At 36.9% G+C, this 22,688-nt stretch overlaps 1 protein-coding gene across 1 annotated transcript in view; it reads right to left on the bottom strand.

Annotated features, from left to right (window-relative positions):
• The window catches only part of OXCT1 (3-oxoacid CoA-transferase 1), a 133,734-nt gene that overhangs the window by 77,907 nt on the left and 33,139 nt on the right, over positions 1 to 22,688 (bottom strand). The window contains exons 6-7 of the mRNA XM_077896096.1: positions 21,827 to 21,933; positions 19,255 to 19,315 (exon numbers count right to left, since the gene is read on the bottom strand). Of these exons, the coding sequence (XP_077752222.1) occupies positions 19,255 to 19,315; positions 21,827 to 21,933 (168 nt within the window). The remainder of the gene's footprint in view (positions 1 to 19,254; positions 19,316 to 21,826; positions 21,934 to 22,688) is intronic.

Raw genomic sequence — 22,688 nt, 5'->3', positions numbered from 1 at the left:
CATCTCCAAAATGTTAAAGTTGAGTTTTAAATGATGTCTAATATTCTTTCCAGCCTTTATGTGTTGTAAGTCTATGTTAGTTCCTGGATGTGCTATAAAAAGACCCAGAAGTATGCAAATTAATGTATCTTTTTAATTACTCTAGGTTGTTGAACTAAATCATCCCCCTCTTACTGGATGTACTTTGTTAAATGCAACACATGATTTTAATTTCATGCCACTTAGTATACCTTCAATACTCCTCCATACATGCATGTTTGCTGTGCCAATTCTCACCTGAGTAAACAGGCAGTTGCATTTACAAGGCCAGTTTATTTGCCACCAATTGATAACCCTCTACATATCTAGTTAACTACCATAAGGCTTGTTCTGCTTTAACTGCGTAATAAAAACCTATTGAATGAGACACGCTATCTATCCCAGGCAGCATTAAAAGGCACACCTTGAGATAAAATGATCCCAGGGAAGCCAGAGGAAGCTAGTCACAGTAAAAGGAAAGGAATTACAGAACAGCTGGCAGCAGATTATCAAGTCTCTCAATTCAGGGCCTGACAAAGGCCTCAAATATAAAGCTGTCAGGAAGAACCACTGAGTATAAGGCATTTTTGCTTCCTTAGACCACAGCAGGATAATGATGCCAATCAAGTAGAATGTGGGCAGAACACTTCTAAGCCTGCAAAGCAATGCTCATATTTTAAAATTGCTGGCTCAGTGACTCAAACATCATTTAATGAGGATCTAATATGTGCCAGGCATTGTGCCAGGTGCTGGGGATACAAAGATGAGTAGGACAAGGTCCCACAAGGCACTCCCAGTCTAATGAAAGAGACAAGTAAACAGCTAATCACAGTATTGCATGGTGATAAATGCTACCACAGAGGGAAAGCTCCACTCAGGAAGCAGAAAAGTGGAGAGGGCATTTCTGACAGAAGAGATGGCAAGAGTGAAGTCCTGGAGTCAGGAAAGAACATGATCTGGGAAATGTGGCAAGAGGGTACCAATGAAGAGATTTAGGGCATGCAGGAATGGGAATGGCAGAAAGAAGTCTGAAAATTTTATTTTATGAGATGAGGAACCTAATTTTGGAAAAGCTATCAGAAGTGGCAACAGCTATCCTGAACAAAAAAGAAATGTGATTTCCTTCGTATTTCAAAAAACTCACAAGAGTGTTCACCTTGACTAATATGTTGCTAGGACAGTTTCTTTTGAATACTGTGGCTTCTCTCCAGAAAAGAAATTTTTAACAACTTGGCAATTACATCCTCTCACTTTTATTAAGTTTTGGTTCTGCACCTGGATTTTCTAGGAGCCTACTAAAAGGCCACCTGGAAATCTGAATATATTCTAATTTTAGAAGGCTGCCATATGCTATATGCTAAAACTACAATAATGATACATGCTGAAACACGTTTATAAGAAATATAACCAATAACACAAAAGGAGTCAATGAGTAATATTTATCACTTTTCCTCTCACACAATTCTTACTTAAATAATTTCTGTAAGCCATGACTTTAAAATGCCTTCTTTTTAAAGCTATACTCTTGAACAAGAAAGATTAGGAAATTAACTCCTTTAAAAAAAAAAAAAGCAACTAATTTTTAAAATGAAACAATCTTGCATAAGCCCTAATTATCACTTCAGTATTTGTAGACGAGATCTATATTTGAGGTGGAAAAAATAACATTTTTGACAAGGTCTCTGGAAGGAGTGAGGAAAGCCACTATTATTTTAATAGGAGTGACTTTAAAATCACAAGCTAAATTCTTAACACCAACATGGAATAAATCAATAAGTAGGTCAAAAGTTGTTAGGTAAACTAAAGCAGAAAGTAAAATTAGTAAAAGGAATCTTTGTCCTTTCTTGCAATAAGACAGTTTTGTAAGAGTATCCCTTAGGTCAGTCATACTGTGCCTTGCTATTCAATAATCTTCGGGAGAGGATATCATAGGTGAAGATTTCTAACATAATATAATGGTTTTGGAATTTCCTCTGGCCTTTTCTTGCCTTCCTTTTCTCAACAGAATCTATGTCCTCATTTGCAGCAAGACGATTTTGTGGGAAATCATGACCATAAGTTTTACAGAGCTGTCTCAAAACAGTGAATCAACAGAGCACTTGACTCACACCTTATTTTAGGAATGGGTTCGGTCTGAGTATAGCTGCCAATCATGGTTACGTCTAATGGCCTTATCCTTCTTTACTTCCATAACCGAATTACTGCTGTGGGTTCAATGCTCTTCCTTTTCTAGTTTACCAGCTAGAGCCAATCAAGTTCTTCCCTAGCATGGAGCAGAGGAAGATGCCCCCAGGAAGCTGGGTTCAAACCCACAGAGCTTAGTTTCAGATCACACATCAACCACAATCTTGCACTCCCTCTTCTTCCCTCATACAATTCTTCATCTAAGGAGATTCAAGAACCTAGAGATGAAATACCAGAGCCATCCTCATTAAAATAATGACAGCAATGCCTGCAACACATAAAATCACAAAAGAAATATAAATAGCCAGAAAATACTCAACTTCCCTAGTCATCAAAGATAAACAAATTAAAACCAGAGGGCAGCATTTTTTACCTAGCAAGTTATCAAACCAATTTTAAGTATAATATCATGTTGTCAAGAATGGTTCAAAAGTGATACTTTTATATGTCACTATGGGATCACTGAAATTACCTTCAATTTACAATATTTATCCAAAGTTTGTAAAATGTTGATGCAAACACCCAAAAAATTCACCTCTAGGAATTTTGTCAAAGAAAATAATCAGATGTGCACAGAAACAAGGATACTCACTAAAATATTGTCAGTAATAGGGAGAGATAGAAAACAACATAGAAGTTCAATAACAGAGTTGTTAACTATTGAAATAGCTTTTTGGGGAGGAATATTTAATGACCTATAAAAGCATTCCTAATGTTTTATGTAGTAAAAAATACACAATATGGTCTTAATTTCATAATATATATGAATAGGCATTAAAGAAATCAAGCCAAGAGATGTCCAGTTCCATTGTTCCTTCAAGGCCCTTGGTTCTGTGCAGGAAGTGTCTCTGTATCCCATTTTGGCCCATCTACACCCAAATATCCTTAGACCTGTGTGCCAAGACAGAGAGTGCCAAATGCTTGGAGTCCTAGCCCTCCTTCACAATACATGACATATAAATATCTGCATCTGATCTAATTCTTATCCTTGTTTCCCTATATATAGGGTGTTTTATTCCTCTGGCTTCTTACAAGACTTTATCTTGGATTTTCTACAGTTTGAATAGGATATCTCAACTGTAAATCTTTTTGGTATTTAAGCTGCTTGGCAATCTCTGAAATTCCCAGATCTGTGGTTTGGTGTCTATCATTAATTTGGGGAACTTCTCAGTCATTATTGCTTCAAATATTTTTTTCTATTCCTTGTTCTTTTTTCTTCTCCATTTGGTATTCCCATTACACAAGTTACATCTTTTATAATTGACTCAGTTCTTGGATATTCTGTTCTATTTCATTCCTTTTTGTCTTTGCATTTCAGTTTTGGAAGTTTCTCTTGACATTTTTTCAGCTCACTAATTCTTTCCTTGGCTATGTCTAGTCTATTAATGAGCCCATCAAAAGTATTTTTCATTTCTGTCAGAGTGTTTCTGACTTCCAGCATTTCTTTTGGATTCTTTCTTAGCATTTCCATCTCTCAGCTACATTATCCATGTTCTTGCACACATTGTCCTCTTTTTCCATTAGCACCCTTAGAATATTAGTCCTAGTTGTTCTAAGTTCCCATTCTAGTAATTCCAACATCTGTACCATATCTAAGTTTGTTTCTAATGCTTGCTTTCTCTTATCAAACGTTTTTTGCTATTAACATGCCTTATAATTTTTGGTTTCCAACAAAAATTGTTGGAAACCATACATGATTACTGGGTAAAAGAAACTGAGATAAATATGCTCTCAATGTCAGGTTTTATGGTGAGCTAGCTCGGGATTAAGCTGTGCTTACTGTTTGCTGTAGCAGTAGGTGTCAGAGGCTAAATTTTTCTGCAATGTCCTTATTTTTGTCTCCTCTGTTGTTTTGGATTTTCCTAGAGACTTCTTAAATGAGGTCTCAGACAAGAAGATTTATATTTCCCTATCATGATATAGGAGCTCTGCTGTGCGGTAGCCATGGTGACCACCACCATGGTGAGGAGGACAGGGAAAAATCTATAGTTTTGTGTTTAGGTCTGTCTTCTAGTGAGCCTTTGCCCCCTACCCCACTAGTGTGATTTTCACTAGTGCTTCTCAGTTTTGTGGTTTCTCCCTCCTTAAGTGAAACAGGAAGATAAGAGGAGGGCAGGGTTAGGTATTCCCCTTCCCACACCAGAAGGCTACTTTTCCTCAAGTCAGTTAGGCTCGGCTCTGGTGAAAAAGTTTCCCTTGAAGGCAGGCCTTAAAAGAATAAAGTAAGAATGCTCTGGGTGTATTTCAATATGGCTACTTCCCCCTCCTCCCACCAGAAGCACAGAGAGATTTTTCTCCAATCTCTATAGTAAGAATCTGCTAGAGAGCCTAGAGGTAAAACCTAAGAAAGTGTACCCCACCAACTCAAGGTGCAAGATGGGGCCACCAAAAATTTTTAACTCTCAAGTTTGAACCTCTAGCAATTCATCAATTAGTTTAGGGTTTCCTATCGCAGTATTGGTTCCCTCAGAGATTTCTGTCCTGGGCAGAAATAGTATGAAATAGTATGCTATGATTCTCTGTTTCAGCCTGTTGTCCCATTTTGGAGCCAATGGCTTTCCTTGCAACCTCAATTCCCTGATCAATCTATAAGAAACACTGGTTGATTTTTAGTTTGTTCAGTTTTTTCCTATTGTGAAGACAGGCCCAGTGACTTCTAGGCTCCTTAGATGCCAGACCAGAAACTGGAAGTACCTACAGTAGTCTCTCCTTATCCATGTGGGATATGGACTAAGAATCCCAGCAGATGCATGAAACTGAGAACAGTATCAAACCCTATATATACTATGGTTTTTTCTATATATGCTTACCTATGATAAGTCTAATTTATAAATTAAGCATAGAAAGAGATTAATAACTAGTAATCATATAGAACTATGATAATATGCTATAATAAAGGTTATGGGAATGTGGTCTTTTTCACTCTCTTAAAATATCTTATTGTACTGTATTCACTTCTTCTTGGGAGGATATGAGATGATAAAATGCCTACACAGGAACATGAAGTGAGGTGAATGGTGTAGGCGTTTTGATGTAGTTAGGCTCCTACTGACCATCGGAAGGTGAGTCATCTGCTTCTAGACTGCAACTGACTACAGGTAACTGAAACCATACACAGTGAAACTGTGAATGGGAAGGGTGGTCTTCTGTATTTTTTAAATAGATAATCATTGCCAATATTTATCATATAGAATCCTAACATTGCTTAGAATCAAACCATTGTATAACACTATCCACCTCATTTTTAATTGAAGGAAAAACCATTCTAGCTTCCCAAGTGTGAGGGCTCTCATTTGATAGCTTTTAGGGGACTACTTTACCTTATAATTTTAAGAAGTTAGTATTACTGAATGATTTCTAATTTTGTGTTTATGAAAGTATTCACTTTGTCCTGCAGCTACCCTGAATTGACTGAAAAATTCAATTCACTGAAGATCTATGACCCTGCCAGCAAGGAGGCAGTAAATTACAATAAAACATTAATACTGCAAAGTATAAAACAAAATGCACCTTAAAATATACTTTCTATCCTTTACTTTTGCTAAAGCATATAAGCTTTGGAGGCAGAAAGAAATGGATCTTCAGTCTAACGCTCTCTCAACTGAGCTATCTCGGCCGCTGCAGAAAGAAATGGGTTTAGATCTAATCCTCCCCCCTTACTAGCTTTGTTATCATGAAGTTTTTTTCTATCCTTTCTTTTTTTTAAAAAAAAAAATTTATTCATGAGACAGACAGATAGACAGAGAGAGAGAGAGGCAGAGACATAGGCAGAAGGAGAAGCAGGCTCCCTGAGGTGAGGGTGAGCCTGATGTGAGACTCGATCTCAGGACCCTGGCATCACGGCCTGAGCCAAAGGCAGACAGATGCTCAACCACTGAGCCACCCAAGCATCCCTCCCTATCCTCATTTCTTCCCTCCATAAAATAAGGACAATAAAACCTAACTCACTGGATAATTATAATGAAGTAAAGTGCTTTGCACTTAAGTGCATGATATAAATAGTACTTGTCTCTGTTGTTATTTTTATTATTTGCAAGGCTATATAACTCCTTCACCTGCTATCGTCACTGCTGAAAATATTTCAATGATAGTCTACTACCCTGTGTAGGGCATAGTTTAGCTGTATTCATTCTACTTAGAGCATTCTTTTGCCCCTTCTACTTCCTAAGAATGAATTTCATGAAGAAAAAGTTTTCCATTCTATTTTCCTACATCCTTATAAAACCTAGTTCCCATCAATGTATATGTAAAATGCTACTTTATATATTTAAAAATATGAGCAAAGAAGAAAAATAAAAACATTTTGAGTGCAAACATAATGCCAAAAGCATTGAGGAAAAAAGCTATTAATAACTCAGCAGCTAAAATACTTTTCATAGCAGGAATGGATTTATAGAACGCCTTTAAAATTCAATTTAATACTTCCTTTGTTTCTAAAGGTCTAATTCCACTTCAGAGATTGGCCAATTCTCAAAATGAATGACAGTTTGTAAATTCCTCAAACGGAGAGAAATTTAAATTATACCAAAACTTTCTAATTCAACAGTTTTAATCCTGCAGCTTTTTATACTCAACCTGTATTTGTCTGAGTTTAGTAATGATGAATTTTTCTTCCCCGAGTTTTGTCTAAGCCAGCAAAGCTTTTCCAAAATTTAAAATGAAATTCTAAACTGAAAATAACTTTTTTACAATACAATGCAAAACTTGTATCCTTTCCCCCCAATTATTAAGGAAACTAAAATAGCTTCTTTAAACGAATAACCCAGCTCCCTTTCACAGAAAACATGGAAAAGGGTTCTTCACATTCCTGTTAAACTTCTTTCCTCCCATGAGATTTGTATTTAAAATTCTCTTCAAAGCAATTAAATGTGGACTTACTCAGTGACAGAAACACCACGTCCTCATACTAAATTTCAGAAACTGAATGAAAGACATTACCTCCATTCTTGGACATAAGTGGACTTGGTTTCTTTATGGAATGAACCACAGAGTCAAAAACCTTTACTTTCTAGCAGTTAAATTATTCTTGTTTTCTAATCTTACATTATTTCTCCCAAATTAAGTAATGGTTTCAAACCTTTTCATCTAAAAACAAACAAAATAAGACATACTTTTTTCGTGAGTTTGTAAAAATTCAGTAAGGCAAAGCTTTCATAAGGAAGCAGTGAAAACACACCTGCAGTCTAATTTATTTATATTTAACAGTGTGCTCCATCCTAAGGAATATGGAAAATATCTATTTTTGAACATTTAGTCGCTCTGATGTTTGCAGGCAGTGGTGTGCCCACGGTTGAACATAAATCATCCATGAATATCTGAGTCACTCTTTATTCATTTTGTTTCTCTTGCTCCCAAAAGAGTAACAAATGCTACTTTCATTCAAAAGAAGTCAAGATGGATAGTCAGCACAAGCAAGTTTCCTCAGGAACAAACTTTAGTTTTCAACCCAAACCAAAATATCTGAATCTTTTGAACAAAAGTACAGAAAGAGATAAGTAGGTCATTAATTAATGCTTCATTTAAAACATGACAGCTAAGAGAGTTCATCAATTTTTGAGCATATGCAACTTAGGCTTATGACAGATTTATAAGAACTTCCTTTCTCCAAGGTGTCCATGAGTTTCCCCTTAAAAGTCATCACAGTTTTTGAATGAAAGGATCAACATATTTAGAGTGATTATAACGAGCCTTAAATATTAGGGAATTTACTGATGATTAAAGCTAACAATATATTTGAAGCACAATCTAGGTTAGTTTTTTGATAACACAGTTAAGATTTTAGAAATTGGAGACGTTATGGAATTTTCATTCCCTTGGATCTCAAGAACTTTGGAAGACATGGAAAAGAAGGTGAGGCTTGCCAGCTGCCACCCACTGCAGAGTTCTAAAGCCACCCTCACTGGGTCAATGAGAACACCAGCAGTCATCAGAAGTTTACTGACTAAAGCAGCAGGAGGGATCAAGGTGGGAACATAACACTTGAGAACTTTAGAAAACATATTCAAATGCCCTTTTTCATCTGTGCTCAAAATAGACCCATTAAATGGGCAGACAGGAAATACTATAAAGAAGCTGGGATTCTAAAGTAATTTGTTCAAGGTCACTATGCTCGTGAGAGACAAAGACACAATTCTTAATCTCAAATTCTGTTCATAAAAAGAAAAAAAAAAAGAAATATACTGAGTATACTGAGACTCCTAAGGGCTTAGTCCCAGGACTTCTTTCCCTAAATGGTCTTTTCCATTCCATGACTAATTATCGAATATATGTAGGTTAGTCCCAATAGTATAACCCCCTTCCAGACCTCTCCACTGAGCACTACACATACATGACCATGTGCACCTGCAAAGTTACCACCTGAATGTCTAAAAAAGCCAACTCAAGCCTAGCAGAATCCTTGCTTTTCCCCTTCCTCCAGGTTTCCTATCTCAGGAAGTGACACATCATTGCTCAAGAGTTAGAACAACCAGTCAATCTCTGCCTTTCCTCTACTCAGCACCCCATATTCAATGCAAGTTTGATAGATTCCTCTTGCACAATACTGCCCACCTCAATTCCCTATCTGCACTCCACCATCACCTCTTGCCTGAATCAGTGTAGACATCTCCTCACTTGTCACCCTGCCTCCCTTCATGTCATTGTAACCTCCATTCTACACATAGTACTTAAGCTACAATCATGACTCTCATTTGTGCTTAAGTCCAACCTCCTGTAAAATCCCACATATCTACCTACCTATGTTTTCAATTTTATAAATCTTCTTATTGATGAGCATCTCAAAAATAAAGCCTTGGTACTATGATTGCCTGCCAGTGGCAGATGGAGCATGGAAAGTCAAGACTTAAACCAAGTCTTCCAAGTGTGCTTATCATTTGGCCATTCAAGTTCCTAGTGATCTGTCCCCAGACACCTACCCATATCTCAGTTTTCTCATTTGTAATATTGTAATAAAACTGCTTCTCTTATGTCACCTGGTGATAAGAGGATCAAATGAGTTAATACATGTCAAAGGGCTCTGAAAAACATAAAGCATGACACAAACAGAAAGTGATATAAAAAGCATGCTACTGCAGAAATGCTACTCAAGTATGGAGTTCTCTGAGCTTCTGTTTAGAAGAAAGAGGAGTTAAGTTAAATCTAGCTAACCTAACAGACTTTTGCCTCTTGTCACTAGAACCCATTTAGGCTAGTTCCAGCCTTATCTATCCCTTCAAGAGGACTGATGCTATATAAGAAAACACATGGCAGCCCTGGTTAAATTCCAAATTTCCAGATTTACCTTACTAACAAATAAGAAATAACCAGATAAATATTAAATGTGTTTCTGACTAAAAAAACCAGGAAGCTAAAAGCCACTGTTCGGAAAGCTGAGAAAATCAACTTCAACAGGCTCAAAGTCTCTCTACTCTCTTCCTTCCTCTCTCTGGGATGCAGAGAGTACAATTCCACAGAATAAGAAAGTCCAGGGCTGTAGGGCCCCTCCCAACACCATGAATAGAGGATGACTCCAACTCCAGACCATCTTCACAGCTTCTGGAAACTCTGCCGGTCGGCGGAGGCTGGAGTTGCATGCTGGACATGGCTCAGGTTGCAGAAATCCTGAGGTACCAACATTCACCTGGCTGTGCACTGTGTACACAAGAAACTGGCCTTCAAGTATGAGACAAGTTAAAAAGGCAGGAAAAGGCTAGACACTTCTAATAAAATCAGTCCAGATTCATGATAATACTAAAGTCAGATTTACTGACAAAAGCATTGAGATCTTAAAGAAAGTAACAACTGTGGGCAGATACACAAGCTCTTGTATTTGACCTCCCTTTCTTTATGGTTGTCTCCCAAAGGTCTGACAGATTAGATTGCACACTCATTTCACTACCACATAAATTCTTCAATTTAATTTTTCATTAATATTTTTCAAGCCAGTTATTATTCTATTTCAGTTCTACTTTAGCCCACTGCGTCTTTCAAGAAATAATACTGAGTGACATTTAAGACATTCAGACTACAGAAATGTAAATCATGCTGTGAACTAAGGTTTTGTAAACTTTTTCTGTAAAGTGCAGTTAATATTGTAGGCTTTGTGGACTCTGCCATATATTCTTTTTTAAATAACCCTCTAACAATATAAAAACATTCTTAGCTCTATGTGGTACAAAAAAGAGGCCACGGGCAATAGTTCTGCAACCCTTTTAAATAAGAGCTGTGAACTAACAGTGTATAGAACATACATAGTTACAATATAAATCAGTCTTTTCATTTAAAATGAATCATACTGGTTCCACAGGTTTCCTTTTCCTGAAGTAGGTACTAAACTAGGAATGTTTTATATTAGAGAAGGATGAGGAATACACCCTTATTATTTTTCGTGAGGCAAGAAATTCTGCCCAGATATTTTTTCTCCCCTCTCTAGGTGGTCATGGATAAAAAATGTTCACTAAGAATTAATGAATCATCCTTTAGAATATACATACTTACAGTAAAATGCGAAAGCCTACGTTCTACAGTGTAAGTTGATAAAATACAAATTTATAAAGCCTTAAAAATTATAAATAGATACAAAGTCAAAAAGCCAAAAATAGAATAAAATTCACCAATCCATCAAAATAATACATCCATCCATGTGTTATTAAATGACTTTCAGGATCTCTGCACTAACAATAAAAAATAGCACCAAAATTTTGTAAGGATAATGGCATACAAATGACTTGCTGTAATTGGTATTTCTACCCCACAATGCAATGAAGTCCATTGTACCTGAGATAATGGAACTCTCTTACATAGTTGCTACATTGTTACCAAGCAACAGGAAATAAAATGTCAGGATTAGCACTTGATTTAATATATTTTTATCATCAATAAACCATGTTTCTAGTCTGCTACTCTTCTGGATGCAAATGGTCATTAGTCTAAGAATTATATTTAGTAATCTATAAGGGTATACAAGAAAAAAAAGGCAGTAAAGTTAATACCGGACATTCACCAAGTCCATTCTTTTTTAGTATTTACTGCTTCTTTGGTGGAAACAGCAGATATTAATATGAGTAATTCTACTTTTGAGGTAATTTTTGCCAAAGTACTCAACTACAATTTGTTAAATACATCTTTATTAGCATTCAGATATTTTCAAACCAATGTAGCATTTCATGAAAATTCAATGGTCTCTAATAGTCATGAATGATCTTTAAATACTTTAATAGTTTAAAATAAGTAGAGTTAATCAGTTCAGTCAGTTATGTAAGGACTGTATATCTGGTTAATAGCATAAGAACTTAGAGATACCTCTTTCAGAGTGATTTAGTAATAATTATAAAATGAAATACAAAGCATGAATAAAATCTTACAACAATAAAACTATGAGAGAAAGAAATGTAAATTAAAAGATCATATATAATTTAACAGGTCTAAAAACAAAAACTGATGTAAGTGATATCCACTGCTTATCACAACCATCTGAAAAGTTAACACCTGGGCAAGTGACTGCATTCTCCCTTAGGATCAAGGGTTGCCAGGGTTATGGGGGTTGGAGGAAAGAGTTTATTCATTCTCTCTACATTGTATCAAACAGCTCTTTTACCTCCTCCCACCCTTTTTCAAAAAAGAATATGTGTCAAGTGTTCAACTCAACTGGTCCAGGTGGATGCTGTAAAGAGGATTGGCATAAATAGTTCCTGTCCTCATTCTAGTTAACTAACTGAAGTAGAGCTTTACCAGGTAAATACTTAAGGGCAGTAAAAGACATTTAGCATATTATGCATCATACAGTGAATGTCAGACTTGACATTCCAGCCAAATTCTCATAAATATCATGCTTCCACATGTTAATCAGAGATTTGTATGTGTGAATGAATTCCATATGGGCAGGACCAGTAGTTGCCTGGGTATGGATGTGCTTGCTTGAAATTGAATCTAATGAGGTCTCTTAACTGGTTAGAAGTGCTTGTCTTATGTGGAGAAAAGCTTTAATTTTTTTCTGTTTATACCTATGCTTTTTCTTTTTACGGTCTCTTGTACAAGTTATGAGTTTCACTGCTTTAGAAGCTGTAATATCATAAGGCATTAGCAATGTCAAGATTAAGAATAAAAGTCACTTAGGAGGAAAGGAATTATGTTTATCCCACAGGCATTTTTGTATTCTCTAAAGCAGGAAGGAAGATAACCAAAGACTCTAAAACATGGATACATTAATTGGCCTGCTTGGTGGAGATTAAATGTTCGTAGAATCCATTGAAGTGATTATGCCATTAAAATCCACTGTGTTCCCACCTTCTAATCGTAAAGTGAAATAACAACCAGTTTGATCACTTTTAAGATGATTCACAAGGAATCTCCAAACAGGGACAGAGTCACAAGAGCCAGGAGGCTCCAATCTCAAAATCATTCCCCATTCATCTCAGAGTTTTAAAGTCAGATTTAGGTCTAATCATCTCTTGAGAACTCTTACAAAGTGAACTAAAAATACAAATCATATTTCCCATAGCCTCAGAAGAAGCTATTGCTGTTACCCTCAAGAAAGCTACTCTCATGTAATGCTCCTCAGCCTGCTACCCTGCACTGAACGAGGGAGACTTCATCCCTACTCCTCCAACCCACCAGGAATGTTCTCGCCACAGGCTTTTCCACCTACCACTCCTACTGCCTCGACTTCTTCCCCTCTGAGAGCTGCAGAGCTGGTGTCCTGACTTCCTGGGAGTCTCTAACCGAAGTCATTTCCCTGAGGCCTTTTACTGACCACCTTACCTAAAATTTCAGTTTCTTCTCCCGACATTTTATGTTCCTTTTCATGCTTTTTGTTTTTTTCTCCTTTACACATATCAACATATGGCATACCACGTACTTCCCTTCTGTTTTGTATTTCATGTCTATCTTGAGCATCAGAACGTAAGCTCCATTGAGAGCTGGGTTGTTTCTCTGTTTTGTTCACTGCCATACTTCCAGAACCTACAAAAGTGCCTGGCACATGAGAATTTCTGAACTTCCTTGAACTCTCCCTAAAATGGGGTTGATATAATGTCTGGTGCTTCTTTACAGATAATAAAGGAGGAGAAAAAGGGAGATGGGGATGTAGATGAGGCGGGTGTGATTATAGGCTGCCAGTCATTGCAGCTAAGGGGTACACTCAGGGGGCTTCCCTATTACTCTTCTTCTTACTGTTGTATAGGTTTATCATCCTTCATAATGAACATCAAAAACAAAAATTTTGGGGGGGGTGCCTGGGTGGCTCAGCTGGTTAAGTGTCTGCCTTCAGCTCAGGCCATGATCCAGGGTCCTGAGATTAAGCCCATCAGGCTCCCTGCTCAGTGGGGAATATGCTTCCCGCTCTGACCTGATCATGTTCTCTCTCTCTCTCACTCTCCCTCTCAAATAAATAAAATCTTAAAAAAATAAAGATCTAAAAACATAAAATATTTTTAAAAATTAATATCATTTATACTGCAATCAACCTTTGCCCTTCCTCACCCACCAATCAGAAACAACATGTATCTGCTCAGAAGAATGGCAGATGTGCCATCTTTTCCTCCAGTTAATCTCCTAAGGAGAGATGGCATGTGCCAAGCATTGGAACATAGAAGTCAGGGTTCCCAAGGCTTGCTGCCTCTTTTAACAGAAGTCTTAGGATAGTGCTCTGGGAAATAATTTTCAGTATGTCCATAACCTTCCATCTTGGAGCATTGTTTTTTTAAAGCAAGGGACTGATAAAACACCATATTCCTGATAATGATTATAATTATGGCTGCAGGGGATGCAGGCAGATGAGGAGTATGAGCAATCTTCTAATTCTTACCTTAGGTGGGTTCGTAGGTGTTCAAAGTATTATTATGCTTCATAACCCACACAGGTTACATTTATACAACATTTGCATGCATCAAGTATATAATATAAGCAATTCTTTCATATGCAAATATATAAATATACAATAATGTGAATATAATAAAAAAATTTTTTTCAAACCATGATAATAAATATATTGCTTTACTAAAAGCTGAAATTAGCTAAACTAGAAGAGGCTTTGTATAAAATGTGCTGTCTTCTAACACCAGCCATGGCACAACCTGACGAAGCCAGCTGGGCTATTTCCGTCGCAGACAGCCTCAACAGCCTTCAGTGGCTGAGTCAGATGACCTTTTCTGACAGAGCCAGCATGCCAGGCTGCTTGCAGGAGACAAAAGCTCAACAGTCTCCTGAGTGAAGTACTCCAGCCCCTCCCCCTGAGTTTCCTATTATAAGTTGCTTTAAAAAAATGCAGGAATGGTCACTTTAAAGTAAAACCCAGGGTGGTGGGATAGGCACCCAAGAGACTGGCAGAGAGTTCTCACAGGGAATTGAGGAGCTAAGACGATCCCTACAAAAGCCAAATGAGTTCCCGTAGGAAGACGTGACAGTCCTCACTTCTCATTATACACACAGAATGCAATGCCAAGAGTCATCCTCTGGCTGGTTTTGCACTTAAACTTGTGAAGTTTATCAGGGAAGATGACTACACCCACTCAAAGAGAAGGAGGTCCAGAAATAACACCATCTGGGCCAAAAAGAGAAACATCTTTCTGGCATGTGTGCCAATATGTGCACCCACTTGTACTATTTTTCCCAGTAGCAAATCAGTTCTTTAAGGGGATGGTGGCCAGGGGAGGGGGAGTACAGCTGACATTCACTACATTGCAACTTTGTGGTGAAGCATGCAAGTGGCTGCAGGTTTTAAGAAATATGAATGCAATATTCATATTGATTTTATTAAAGGAGAAAATACACACACTTGGTCACCTCACTGGCTTTATACTACTCACAAGCTTATGAAGAACACATCTGAAAGGGGAGACTTTTTGAAAAGGAGGAACATTCCCCTTCTAGAGAAACTGGAAATAACTCACTTTGAGGACAAATTTTATGCTCTCTTTAATTCAAGATAAACACTCTGGTTTACTTATTGATAGAAAATATTTACTGTAAATTAATTAGAGAAGAAACTATGAACAACAACAACAAAAGCAAGAGGTGACTTCTATGTTCCTTTGCCCCTCTGCTTCTAAAGCCAAAAACAATTTTGAGATGCCTAAGGGAACTATCATTAATATGTATTTATAATTCTATCCTGACCTCCTTCAAACTCAAGTTACAGGATGTAAACAGGGAGAAAGGCTACAAAGATGCCACACTGTGGAGCGGCACAGAGCTTCGGAAGACAGGCTCTAGCCCAGGCTCTGCTTCAGAAATGTCCTCTATTTCCTCCTCTGTAAGAGAAAGGAGATGTGCTAAGACTTCTAAAAAAGTTTTCGACTGTCTGAAACTACTAGAACAGATGTTCAATCACCGTATTTAGGGAAATTTGTGAAGAGCTGCAAGGTTCAGAGAAGCTACAAGATAGAACGAACCAAATTAAAGAATGAATGGTCCCATAGAGCAACTGATCACAAGATGAGGCTTCTCGCAAAGCCAACTCCGAGGTATATGGTCATGGAGGAGAAAAAGACCATGATCAGAATAACTGGCAAGGAAATACAAGAGACAGGAATAAATTTGCCAAAAACCTCTCCACTTGATTCTAATAGCATTGAAATGTACTACTCCTAGAGATTCAGTATCTTTCAAAAGTTTGAAAAGTCATCCATTTATGATTTGAGAACATTTCACAAAATAATGGAAAAGAACAGACACCCTGGAATCAATCTCTCTGTGTTTCTGTCTTGGGTCCACCTAGCTGTGTGACATCAGGTCACATATTTATCTGTAGTTTAGATAAATATTAAACTTATCACTTATCTCTGTACTTTAAAGACCTCATCTGTAAAATTAAGAATAATATTGGTTCCTACCTTTAAGAAAGACTATTATAAGACTTGCACAAGGGGCAGCCCAGGTGGCTCAGCGGTTTAGCGCCGCCTTCAGCCCAGGGCCTGATCCTGGAGACCCGGGATCGAGTCCCACGTCGGGCTCCCTGCATGGGAGGGAGCTTCTCCCTCTGCCTGTGTCTCTACCTCACTTTCTCTCTCTCTCTCTCTCTCTCATGAATAAATAAAATCTTAAAAAAAAAATTACACAAATAATAATGCACATAAAGACTATAGCAGTGACTAATACATAATAAATACTTGATTAACAGTAGCTGTTATTATTTTATTATTGTTAATAACTAGCAGGCAAGATAAAATATGGGTAATTTATGATTTCTGAAGATTCCTATTAAATACCACACTACAGAGACTAGCTCATAATCATCCATTCCACTAGGATCCCCATCAAATAAAGCAGGATAGGAAGAGATGTGATTTACAGAATCTGGGAGGTCAATGCAGGTAACAGTACACAGAACATAGCAAAGAAGAGGAGCTGCAGATCCAGGGTACTCACTAGACTTAGAATAACACAGACTTAGAAGTCACAAAGTCAAGATGGAATTTTCACATCAGAAAATATTCCATCTACTCACCATTCACAATTCCAAATGATTTTCCTCTTTTGAGAACACAGTTCTTATAACTCAGGTTATGAGCATTCGGATCTCTTCTATTATTGAGCTTATGATAATCCATTATCTAAAAGCTGTTTTGCTTAGATTCCTAAGCTAGAATGACAAATTAGATTTCATCTTCATCACTCTAACTAAGCTCTGTCCAATCAAACTTTTCACAGTGGTAATGTTCTAGATCTGTGTTGATCAAAACAGTAGTCACGGGGCACCTGGCTGGCTCACTGACTGAGTGTCTGCCTTCGGCTCAGGGTGTGATCTCAGGGTCCTGGGATCAAGTCCCACATCAGGCTCCCCATAGAGAGCCTGCTTCTCCTTCTGCCTATGTCTCTGCCTTTCTTTCTCTCATGAATAGATAAAACTAAAATCTTAAAAAAAAAAAAAAAAAAAGTAGTCACTAGACATATGCAGCTACTGAAGAGAAAATGAATTTTACTTTGTTTAATTAATTAAATTCAAATGTCACATGTAACTAGTGGCCACCATGCTGGACATTGCAGGCATAGTTAATTGAGAGTGGCTGACTGAAGTCTCATATTGAAAAGGATCCCACAGTGAGTCTGGGTCTAGCAAAAAAGAGTGCACTGACCGAGATGTCTGTTCTCAGACAAGGGGAATAGCCTTTACCATATTTGCAGGTTTGGTTAAAGGAATTCATCTCCTTTCCCTTATGCCAAAAAAAAAAACAAAAAACAAAAAACAAACAAAAAACCTCTTCTCTTTTCTACTATCTACAGTGATTCTCAGACATGAGAGGGTCATTTTCTGTTCCTAGAAGAAACAAGATTGGCTAAAAGAAGCAGAAAGAAGCAGAAAGAAGCAGAAGAAGAAGGAGGAGGAGGAGGAGGAGGAGGAGGAAGGAGGAAGAAGGAGGAAGAAGGAGGAAGAAGGAGGAAGAAGGAGGGAGAAGGAGGAAGAAGGAAGAAGAAAAAAGAACTTCAGCCAGGACAATGCATAATGCCCTTGGTACTCAGAGAAGGAATATTAGTTCCAGGAAGTATTACAGAAGTAAAATCAATAGGGTTAAACTACCAGTTATTTTAAGCTATGTTATAGGCTTTTCTTCAGTGATATTATATGTGTGTGTGTTGTGTGTGTGTGTATGCATGTGCGCGCATGTGCCATGGACAGGTCATTAAGATGATTCAATTTATTTAAAAAAAAAAACAGATTGCATAGTGAGAGTAAAACACATTGTCCATTTTGAATGCAAAAAATATACTAAAGCTGTTGCAAAAGAAACCACCATGCCTAGGTTGAAAGTACCACATCCTCCAGAACTTTAAAAATAATACATTTTACTTTCCAAGAGAAGAACAGAATTCTAACATTTGATTTTTCAAAAATACCACGGTACTGCCTCCATGAAATATCATCTTGGCCAAATGTATGCAGGAGTCAAAAGATGTCACACATGACACTACCACCACGAGAAAAACCATGAACATATATTCTCATTTCCAGATCCCATGATAGGTTTCTATAAAGCTCTCCCAAAGACGGGTCCCCTGGGTGGCTCAGCTGGGCGTCGGCCTTCCACCCAGGGTGTGATCCTGGGGTCCCCGGATCGAGTTCCGCATCAGGCTCCCTGAATGGAGCCTGCTTCTCTCTCTGCCTGTGTCTCTGTCTCTCTCTGTCTCTTATGAATAAATAAAATCTTTAAAAAAAACAAAAAACAAAAAACTCTCCCAAGGAGAAGTTAACTCAAACTCATGAAAATTTGGCTCCAAGGTGATTCTCAAAGCCTCAAGTTAAGAATCATTTTGGAATCTCCTTTCAGGTTCAAATACATATAATACAAAATGTCAGGGTTTAGGTATAAGCAACCTAGATTTATCCCAGAGCTTTAACCCTAGAAAGGCTCCAGAATTAGTCATGTCTCTGCCACACACCATGAGATGCCCAAAGAAGAGTCAGTTCCTTAATTCAAATGCTCCAAACAAAACAACATCAAAGCAATTACTTATATTACCCTCCTTCTTCTTTAAAGAATTCACGGTATCAATTACAATAAGATAATGATATAAATTACTATTTTTCTGGGATTCTGTATATAAAATAATGATATAACTTACTATTTTTCTGGGATTCTGTATATAAAAATCCATCTTGCAATTTTACCCAAAGAGGAGCATTTTACTCAAGTACCAAAGGACTGTTATAAACTAGTCAGTCTCAGGGGCACCTGGGTGGCTTAGTTGGTTAAGCATCTGCCTTCAGTTCACGTCATAATCCCAGGGTTCTGAGATCGAGCCCCACATCAGGCTCTCTGCTCAGTGAGGAGTCTGCTTCTCCCTCTCCCACTCCCAGTGCTTGTGAGCTCTCTCGCTGTCAAATACATAAATAAAATCTTAAAAAAAAAAAAAAAAAAAAAAGCTGGCTAGTTTCATGACTTGATCCCAAAAAAACTAATGTTACAGTAAAATTTCAAATATTACATATTTAAATAGACTCCTTCAATATCCAAATTTAAAAGTGGCCATTGTTTATCTTTCAGAAAACACATGAACTGTTATAAATTTTCTAAACTAATACATAACAGCAAGTTTAAAAAGCAACCTCTGGAAAACAGAAATGACCTCTTCTCTTACCTCTACTACTGTGGTTTCTGCAGCTTTGCACATCGGCAAATTGAAATTTCTTGCACTTTTCCTATATTAGGAGGAAAGAAAACCAAAAATAAGAAGAGTTTCTCTCAGCTTTGATTACAGATTAAAAGAATTTCTATAAACCACAATCTTAAGATCTTTTAAAAAGAATGTATTATATTTTTCCTAAGTGTTAATTTTATAAATAAAAATAATGGCCCCATTTCATTCAATTATACCTTTTATGGGGTTGAAGGAAAGAGGGACTATTTTTCATATTCTAATATAGATTACATTCAGAAAGATAAAAAAGATATTAATAAATCTACTCATTTAAAACTAATTTGCCTAAATCTTTTAACCGGGTGCCACTTTATTTCTATAGTTATATATTTCACTAAACTTGCTCTTGTTAAAATATTAAGAAAGGTAGCAAGGGCTTTGTATGAGAAGGCATAGTAATTATATTCTCTATTAAAGAGAAATCTATTGCTGAAATAAAATGAAACATTCACTGGTAATGCGTGAGTCATCTATAAAGATCATTCTGGGGGACCAATTTCTAATGAAATTTTTTGAAGTGCAACACCCACATCAGACCCTGAGGTGTAAAAATTTCAAGAAAGTGACAATTTTGCTGATGGTTTTGCACTCAAGTTCTTAAATTAATGCACCACCACCATCCATAAAAAAATTTAATATACTTTTTGTTTCTGAGAGTGTAAGTCGATAAAAAAACTTACATGATAAAGGAAAATAAGTTATCTCTCTCTTTTACTAGCTCTTTTAGGCCACCAATGTTTATCTCACTTAGATTCAAGAATAAATATAAAGACAGGTGTGTCCCTGAGAGAGAAGTCCTTGGGTACTTTCTTTCACAAGTTGCTATGTTGGATTCCACTAGATGTCTGGCATGCCCAACATCAAAACCCCCAAGGGCAGTGTGGCCAGAGGCAAGGCTGTGCAGGGCTGTCCTAATGATGGCCTAGATAGACATTTTACCAGTTGTCCCATTAGAAGTGAAGGTCATCCTAGAAACCAGTATCTTGGGACGCCCAGGTGGCTCAGTGGTTAAGCATCTGCCTTCAGCTCAGGGTGTGATCCTGGAGTCTGGGGATCGAGTCCCACGTCAGGCTCCCTGCATGGAGCCTGCTTCTCCCTCTGCCCGTGTCTCTGCCTCTCTCTGTCTCTCATGAATGAATAAATAAAATCTTAAAAAAAAAAAAAAAAGAAAACAAAGAAAGAAACCAGTATTTTAAGAATTTAAGTCACTTGACCATTGCTGATGAGCAGTCTTATCTCCTGTCAATAACCACAGGCATAAGTCAATGATGGGAAGAGCCCTTGTGCAGTCTTTAGATATCAGAGCCAGGCAGTGAAACACATGATAAATTCATGGAAACAGTTTAAATAGTTCATTTCCATTTGCTTCTATTACAATTTCATTAATCTTTTTAAAAAAGCAACTTAACTTTGCAAACATTACACCAAGATGTCAAATAAGGCAGACATGAGGCAAAATGAGTACCTGCCAAAATCAGTTGTAACCAAAACCTGGCTGAATTCAAGAAACTAAATATAATATTGACATCATATAAGGTCTTCAGAAATGAACAAAACAACATGAGGGTAGTCACTGAGAATTTAACTATGATCTCACCAAAGGTGCATTTGGTAAAGATAAACATTATTACCAAAACAGTAAATAACCATATTATAAGAAACAAAATTATTTCTGTAACCTAACCAGCAAAGTCTTCAAGACCAAACATTTTGGAAAACTTGTATGTATATTTTCAAAAATACTGTTTATTTTGTGGAAAAATAAATAAATAATTTTTGGAAAACTTGTATGTGTATATTCAAAAGTACAATTTTCAAAACCATTTAATGTATAAATCTAAGATACTAAATATTTGGTATTTAATACGCTTAGGGTAATCAAAAGATATTGAAATCTATTAAGCCTGTGGTTTAATATCTGTGGCTATCCAAATAACAAGAATGAAAGTTGAGCATTATCCAGATTAATCAACTTTTCAGATAGAACCTACAGAAGTATTTCTTAGTAGACACCAACAGGACTAGAAAAGAAGCGACCTAAATGGTTGTTAGCAAGATCTTTCCAGAATATCAAAAAAATTTAGGCATTTTACCTTAATGCATATTAATAACAATTTCAAAATTAAATACAATTGTGTGCTTTTCTCACATTTGCTAAGTACATCTTAACACTTAACTTGTCCTGGCAACTAAAATACCACATGGAAAAATAGTTTGTATGTGACTATATACAAGAGTATTTAGATTCAAAATAGCTTACAAGCAGTACAATGTGGGCCCCAACCAATTAGAACAGATTTCCACAAGTACACCACATCACCAAGACTGCACAGCAGTAGCCTTGCACACACATACATATGCTGACAGGTGGGCCTGTTTGGTCGTAAGCCACTTTTTAAATAAGTTTTTAAACACCAAACACATCAATATATCCATTTTTGTAATCATAATTTAGGAAATGTAAAGTTGCTGGAATGCATTTCATTCAAATTTTTTAAAACCATCATACTACCTGAAAATCACATTTCCTGCTTGGTCTGCCTTCCAGGCTTTCACCAAAGCAAAATCTCCTGTAATTGCTTCTTCCAAAATAAAATGCTGACCATTAAACTCCCTCACCTGCAGGAGACAAAGAGGGCATTGTCAGGTATTTGCAGGAGTTCCAGTTGGCCATGGTTATATGCTCTGACAGAAGCAGACAATAAGGATACAAATCTAGTCAGAGAAGGTTTCTCAGAGAGAGAACAATCTAAATGGAGATCTCAAGGATGACTAGTGGTAGGCAACTAGGATTTAGTCAAAGTAGCGGAAGGGGAACTGAGGGAACAGCATATGCAAAGACTCAGCAGCAAGAAAGAGCTTGGTAAACTTGAGGAACTAGAAGTTCTACATGCTTAAGGCATAGACTGTAGGTTAGCACTCATTTTATTATTTGTGTGCATAAGTTATATATACAGAACATGAAAAATAGCCCATCTTTCCTTCCACTTCAGGGGAGGGGGAACCAAAACTATGTAAGCTGCATAAAATGGCCAATGTATTTTGAACACAAAATAGTTACAAAAATCTATTCATCTCTCCTAATTAATCTATAACCATCTGTTGAAATTTTAATTGGAATTCCCAGAATTTGCAGATAAAACTGGAGAACTGATATACTATAACTTTCCACCTGTGAGCAGAGCATATGCCCACGTTTTTTGAAGTCTTCTTTTACCTCTTTGAATTGCTTTTAATTTTTCCCAAAAAAGCTTTGTATATATTTTCTTTAGGTTTATTCATAGGCACTTCATGGTTTTTGATGCTACTATGAGTATTCTATGTTCTTCTATTATACCTCCTCTTCTGTCATTACTGGTTTAATGGATGCTATT

The sequence above is a fragment of the Canis aureus genome, chromosome 4, assembly GCF_053574225.1.
Source record: "Canis aureus isolate CA01 chromosome 4, VMU_Caureus_v.1.0, whole genome shotgun sequence".
NCBI classification, from domain to species: domain Eukaryota; kingdom Metazoa; phylum Chordata; class Mammalia; order Carnivora; family Canidae; genus Canis; species Canis aureus.
Note: the sequence above shows the minus strand (reverse complement) of the source record. Positions and strands in the feature narration are given on the sequence as shown.